This window comes from Strongylocentrotus purpuratus, unplaced genomic scaffold, assembly GCF_000002235.5.
Source record: "Strongylocentrotus purpuratus isolate Spur 01 unplaced genomic scaffold, Spur_5.0 spur5_scaffold_20, whole genome shotgun sequence".
Lineage (NCBI taxonomy): Eukaryota > Metazoa > Echinodermata > Echinoidea > Camarodonta > Strongylocentrotidae > Strongylocentrotus > Strongylocentrotus purpuratus.
Genome location: NW_022145606.1, coordinates 6,771,962 through 6,779,438, shown reverse-complemented (window position 1 = coordinate 6,779,438; position 7,477 = coordinate 6,771,962). Strand labels below are relative to the sequence as shown.

The window sequence follows — 7,477 nt, the reverse complement described above, 5'->3', positions numbered from 1 at the left end:
AATGTCACAAACAACCCTTTTTACTTTATTATTACCCTATTTTCACTTAATCCATTACTTTTTGCGTGTAATCTCTATGGGAGATGACTTTTTCTCAAATCTGGAGTCTACATTCCTGTCTTTTGCGAGCAATATCGCCGTTATTTCTGCTTGGATTTTGTTGACTTTTGAGTAAGTTGTAGCTGAGACTATATGCTATCTAAATCAACCCTCATTTTTTCAATAAGATGTCATGATCGCGCTCATGATCATGATCATTATCATCATGATCATCATTATCATAATGATGATAATCATTTATCAATTACATTTTCATTTCTTTGAATAAGATAAAATCGTCAAAAGGTGTTCTTCATGATGTAAATTAGAGTCAAATGTGTAACTGGTTACTGCACAGGGTCAAAGGTCATATATTGTTTCAATCTATCTTCCCTAGATCCATGATGATCAAGGAGACACAATTTAATCTTGACATATGAATAGATCATAATGGGAGAAGCATATAAATGGGAGAAGCATTTTACAAAATAATATATCGTGTAATGCATTATTCGTTATGTAAACCATTATCATACGTATCACCTAATTCGTCTAAGTGACGAATTAAAGTCTAGTTTATTTTTATTATTCTTCCTCGAATTTGTTCGCAGGATATCTCAAGACTGAATAAAGCCATTATCATGAAACTTTCAATGATGATAGATCTTAGTCTAACTTAGAACTGTGTGACTTTTCAGACAGTCAAGGTCATCGTGACGTCATCCAGGCGCTATTTTGTGAAAATCAACTAATGATCATATCTTCATAACGAATAGGAATTTTTCATTTATATTTATCATGATTATGATCAATATCCGTCCAGTCAATTTCAAGTCAAAAAACGTCCGTAAAAGCGCGCGTGCGCGCTCGTCCGCGCGTTTACGCGCGCGCAAAAAATTAAAATGCTCTAAATCATCCCAAATTTTTTTTGCAAACGTTTCAGGCCATATGAAGCATTTGATAAAAAAATTACGCACACGCGCATGCGCGCGCGTTTTCGCGCGTACTGGCATTTTGCAACATAGAATCGCCGATTTTTTTCTGTCATCATATTCGGTACATTTTCCAAGCATTTTGATAATTTGTTCACCTTTTATTAACGCAATGAGCGTCCGTCAAAGTTGACAGCACGCGCGGATTTGCGTTATCTTTATCTACAATACATGGGCAAAAACATGCATATATAAAATTCATTGTAACTCTTTAGAATAGATAGAAACTCCTAATATTTTGTCATATTTGGATAGATGATGAGTTGGAAATATGATTTCATGTCTCATTTTATCCTCAATTAACTCATGACGTCATCATAATGGCCTCCAAACTCAAAATTTCAATTTGCATGTTATGACGTCAGCATATTTTTGGAAAATTGATTGTATCTCTTTAAATATTGATCAATTTTCTTTTTAATTTTGATATGTTCTAGCTGAGACAATTTTCTACAAATGTTTTTTTCACAATTTTTATTTTTGACAAAAGTATCATGGTGTATTTTTGCGATTAAAGGAGGCATGTCAATTTTTCGCATTTTGCGTGTATTCTCTACGGGACATGACTTTTTCTCAAAACTGGATTCTACACTCCTGTCTTTCGCGAGCAAAATCTCCGTTGTTTTAGCTTTGTTTTCGCTGAGCTTTAGATATGTTGTAGCTGAGACAATAAGCTAACAAAAGTGTGTCCCTTATTTTTCGATTAGATGTCGGAATCATGCTCATATTTTACTTGCAAAGTAGGATTTCTGAATTCCATTTCCCGTTTACGTGTAATCGCTATGGGAGATGTTTTGGTATATAGGTAACGCACTTGACTTCCAACCTCGAGATCCCTGGTTCGAGTCCGGGTGTCTCCAACACTTTTTTTTTCACTTTTTTTTCCTTTTGACCTTCACTGTACCATCTCCTTTGATTATTTAAACACGTAGATTCGCAAATAATGTCATAAATAACCCTTTTTACTTTATTATTACCCTATTTTTCACTTAGTCCATTACTTTTTGCGTGTAATCCCTATGGGAGATGACTTTTTCTAAAATCTGGAGTCTACATTCCTGTCTTTTGCGAGCAATATCGCCGTTATTTCGGCTTGGATTTTGTTGATTTTTTAGTATGTTGTAGCTGAGACTATATGCTATCTAAATCAACCCTCATTTTTTCAATAAGATGTCATGATCGCGCTCATGATCATGATCATGATCATCATGATCATCATTATCATAATGATGATAATTATTTATCAATTACATTTTCAATTCTTTGAATAAGATAAAAATCGTCAAAAGGTGTTCTTCATGATGTAAATTAGAGTCAAATGTGTAACTGGTTACTGCACAGGTTCAAAGGTCATATATTGTTTCAATCTATCTTCCCTAGATCCATGATGATCAAGGAGACAAAATTTAATCTTGACATATGAATAGATCATAATGGGAGAAGCATATGAATGGGAGAAGCATTTTACAAAATAATATATCGTGTAATGCATTATTCGTTATGTAGACCATTATCATACGTATCACCTAATTCGTCTAAGTGACGAATTAAAGTCTAGTTTTTTTTTTTTTTTTGTGATTAATTAATTAATTTATTATTATTATTATTTTTTTTAAAAACTAGATTCAGCTTCTATACAGATCTCGTGAGATCTCCTACTTTCTCCCCCGGTTGCTGTAGGTATTCATCCTGACCTATTTAACCATACACCTATGATGTCATCATATGAACTATGCTCATTGCCGTTCACTTCTACACTTGTGTCATGCATTAAAGTTGGGTAACTATACATTTCATGTTGAGGTGTTAATGCATTTGCATTCTAAACTGTTTGGAGCTACTCCTGCTGCGCGAGGAAAGATAGGGGCAAAACCGGCTATTGTGATCGGACTTAAAGATCCGTCGAGCTAGCTACATTTCGTAGTCGGGAAAATTCCCCTATGGCCCACTGGTTCCTGAAACATTTAGTGCGACCAAGTCTTACTGACTCCAGTCCTTGCCAGCAGACTCAGGCTCCCTTATCACTAGACAATTATAATGTAATGCCATGTGACTTCAGATTTTCCAGATTCAGAATCAAAACATTTCCACCTCATAATATAAACAAAGCCAAAATACATTTACATTGACGAATCATACATCACCCTTTTACATGCGCACTGACTGCCTTATCCCCAGAGGTAAACAAATTTGTGTCACAGTATATATCTTTTATAGATTACTTATTGAAACAAGCATGACTTGACAGTACAGAGTTATATATTAAATGTATCAGAATCTTCCACGACTGAATTACTTTTCAGTGTGTAATAGTATTTCTCATGCCTCCCGTTACCTGGATATCATCTTATATTTTCAAACCCAACCTCATGGAATAACCCAAATATAACTCAATTCAACTAATTGACTTTTATCGCTCACTTTAGGTTTTCATAGAATACTATTGACATTAGGCTGAATCTGTTCAGAGAAGGCCAGTGTCCTTGGCTGCAGATTCGAATTTATCGATGAGCATGTCCGAGCCCACATCTGAGAGATGAATTCCATCCCTATGGAACAGACTGTGCTCTTTGGTATCTATATTGTGCACTATCATTGATGTGTTCACCATCTGGGAGATTCTCCTCTTTGCGAATTTGTTAAGTGACTTCCGCACACCATCCATTGCCTCTTGTGATGTTGGGCCTGGTCTGCTACCGTAGTAAAACAATCTTGGAAGAATACCAGACCAGGCTATGTGGGTTCCTGGCATTCTTGCTCGTAGAGTTTGAATTGCTGTATCGATTGCGATTCTGCAACGGCATGCATCTCTCTGACCCAAGTCGTTTGTTCCCAGGTGAACGATCGCCAGTGCAGGTGGTGCATTGTAATTCAACCTATTTGTGACCATTCGGGGGAGGTCATGGAGAGTAGCACCTCCTTGACCATGCCACTGTACTGCACCCTTCTCTGCTCCCATGTGCAGGCGGTTCTGTGCAGTGGCTCGCTCTTTGGCCCTTCTTACGATACTGTCCCCCACTTTCCAGACTCGGTTGCGTACTCGTCCTGAAATAAAATAGTTAAACTCCCGAAAGTAACATGTTCAAATATTTGGGAAGAACAAAATATAAAATTTTCTTGTGAGCTTTATTTTCATAATTGTAATAACTCCCTAGTACTTAGTATGGAGTAAATGTAACTTGTCTTATATAGCGCAAATAAACTTCACTGCGCCACCTACCCATCTTCCTAATTTGTTCTGGTGGCACACCATTCAAGGCAGCTGTGGTAGCTGCCCCAAATCGGAAAGAGTGAGACCCATACCGACTAACATTCGCCCCAATTTGCTGAATGTTCTTTTTCAGGACTGCACTGAACTGGTACCTTGTAAGGGGGGAGCCATTCTCATGACAGAATAGTAGACCCTCTACCTGTGGCCTTGCTTAACCCGAGAAATGTCAATCTTTTGGTAGGCCCCTCGGATTTCTCTGCCGCTAATGGAACCCCTAACTCCTCACAGATTCCTTTGAGAACTTGTACCATCTCGAGGCATGACACGCCCCCGTGCTCTATTGAACTAACACACAAGAAGTCATCAACATAGTGTATAATCCTGTTTGAGCCACTTCGCTCCCGAACACAATATTCTATGAATGTGGAAAAGGTCTCGAAATACGCTGGAGCACATCTGACCCCCATGGGCAAGCATTTGTCGAGATAATATTTCCCCTCAAATTTGACCCCTAACACCTCAAAATCTTTCGGGTGCATAGGCAACAATCGAAAGGCGGACTTAATATCCTCCTTAGCCAAGTCAACTCCCATTCCAGCCTCGGCGACCATCTCAACCGCTGTATCAAATCTAGTATATTCCACTTTACAATGCTCATCTGCAATAAAATCATTCACAGAGTATCCAGGCGGGTATGATAAATGATTGATTAATCGATAATCCCCCGGGGATTTCTTTGGCACCAAGCCAATTGGGTTAGTTCTCAAATTTTTTAGTGGCCTGGACTCAAAGGGACCTATGTATCGCCCTAGCTTAATCTCCTTCCGTATCTTCTCTTGTGTAATGTCCTTGTTATTTTCTGCTGATTTTAGGTTGGGTAAGTCTACTGGCATGCGAGGGCCTGTATAATTCAAACAAAATCCTTCTGTGAAACCACTTTCCAAAAACCTGGCTGCTCGCTCATTTGGGTAGCTTTTTAACAATTGTTGTAGGCTCTTTATTTTAATAGGTGACTTCCCCAAGGATATAACCTGTCCTGTAATCTGTACATCTCTACTGTTACTGTGTATTTCACCTTCAAGCCTGTCCTGATTTCTATTTTTTGTGTGTTCTATCTGTCTCCTAGGAATTGCCTTGTTTGGCTAGTGCTAGGGTTATATGTTCGCTTCCATTCCCTCCTGTTGGACCATGGGGCCGATCGCCCGAGTGGACGGTCTTGGCCACGAACTCCCCGAGGAGGTCCCCCTCCCACTACATGAAGGAGCCACAATTCTCCATCTATACCTGCCCAAGATCCACCTTTCTTGTGGTAGCGGTGACGAAATTCGATATCATAATCTCTCCACCCATACCCATAATAGCGCGAAGCAGCAGATCGAATAAGGTGGCAGTATTTCAGTAAGTCTTGTGCGCAATTCAAATTTGCTTCCAAAACAATGCTAGCATACACAAGAAATGCATTAGTCCACAACTCTATGGTTGCAATCTTATTCTTGGATGTCGCGCTGACAGGTTTCAATACCAATCTCCCGTCTTCCTGAGTCATTGCCAAATTCGTCCTTTGTTCGTCTCTAGCTTCCCACTGTGTGTGTGCTGTCACCTCTTGGGCATTCACTAACACATTAAAATCCACATACTCGCCTTTCCATATTTTCTCCCTAATGTTATTGGGAATGGCCGAGCCTAGTCTATCTCCAACTGGCCGTAGTGGGGATTGGGGCGGGGAGTCATTTACTGCGAACCCGGACCTATGCTCGGTATGTGGTACCGATGAATTACCGATACCTGTGTAGCTAGGTCTGCTGTTATTATCATACTGACTTCCGATTGGCCTAGATCCAGGCGCGTACGCAGGGGGGGGGGGGGTTTGGGGGGTTAAACCCCCCCTTTGGAAATTTTTTGTGTGTAAACCCCCCTAAAAAAAACCTAAACCCCCCCCCCCCCCTTTTGGATTTTTGGGACCAAAAAAAAAAAAAAAAGTCCTCTTACCCCCCCCCCCCCGCTTATTCAGCGGCTGGCTGAGTCGTTGCGAAATTTTCGGACCGATTTATAAATGTTAAAACCCCCCCCCCCCCCCTTGAAAAAATCCTGCGTACGCGCCTGCCTAGATCTATATTGAATGCCTCTTGAGACATGCCCTTGATTCCCCGACTCCAAGTCAACATGGGGCACGATTGTAGGGAACGAAGTTAAAAGTGGGTTCGCCCCTGTTATGTGACTATTGTCTGCCCCTCTGTGTGGCCTGGGGCTTGTCGTACCGACCCCAGCACTAATTACTGTGCAATTAGCCATAGATCTAACTTCGGTTGAAGTAGCATTAGTACTAGTGGGTAGATCAAGATCTAGATCTATCCGTACCTCACCTGTTGACTGTAACTGCAACTGTGATCCCGGCTGTGATGGTTGGGTATTCAGGGCTGCTGCTGCTGGTGGTGGTGGGGTGCTCGAAATTGCTGGTGGGATGCCTGCTGCCGGTAATGCCGGGATCGCTTCAGGTAGGCCTACTCCGCTGTCTTCTGTTAGCGGCCGAGACTGCACTGCCCGTGCCCTCTCTGTGCTGCTTGCCTGACGACAGCGCCTCGCCCGTCCGTTGATGCTTGTGGGTGAGCCACTGCTGGCCGGAGTTTGCGCTGAATTGTTAGTTTTCTTGCTAATTGAGCTGGCTCTAGTGCCCTTCCGACTCTTTTCAGCTGTACTCTGTCTTTTCTGCTGGGCATTAGCACCGCCATTGGCGCACTCATTGGTCTTTCTCTTTCCCATTTCGCTATTTTTTTTTTTTTTTTTTTTTTTTTTTTGCAGCTCTAAAACAATCGACTGCCTTGAACGGAAAATGAAGCGAGAATGGCTATTCAAAGCGCGCTCATTTGCACGCATAACTTTGCCAAATTATTTCCGCACTAGAAAATGTTCACATGCACACCACATGAGTCGGATCTTTACGCGCATGTTTTGATACTTCTGACCCCAAAGTTTGTTGACCTGATTCGAACTCTAGCTTCTCCCAAAATGTGCTGATCAGTTTATGCTGATCACATTATTTTCTTGCTTTATCTGCAGGTCAGGAAGCGTTCAGCAGAGGGGGACTACCATAGCGCTGCTGTCGCATCTTCTGAAGCGGCACGTTGGTCCACCGTTGGGTTTATGGTTGGCTGTGTTGTAACGGGTGTTTGTGTCACCGTCGGTTGTGTACTTGGTATACCTAGTGGAATATATTAGAATCACGAAGAGGAAACGA

General features: G+C 41.1%; 1 protein-coding gene across 1 annotated transcript; it reads right to left on the bottom strand.

Moving 5' to 3' along the window:
* Nucleotides 1–5,102: 5,102 nt before the first annotated feature.
* LOC115927184 lies at nucleotides 5,103–7,262 on the bottom strand. The gene is made up of 2 exons (XM_030992673.1): nucleotides 6,347–7,262; nucleotides 5,103–6,074 (listed from the first exon to the last, which is right to left on the bottom strand). The coding sequence occupies exons 1-2, from the start codon at nucleotides 7,114–7,116 to the stop codon at nucleotides 5,354–5,356; spliced, it is 1,491 nt and encodes a 496-aa protein (XP_030848533.1). The 5' UTR covers nucleotides 7,117–7,262; the 3' UTR covers nucleotides 5,103–5,353.
* Between the last annotated feature and the right edge of the window lie 215 nt (nucleotides 7,263–7,477).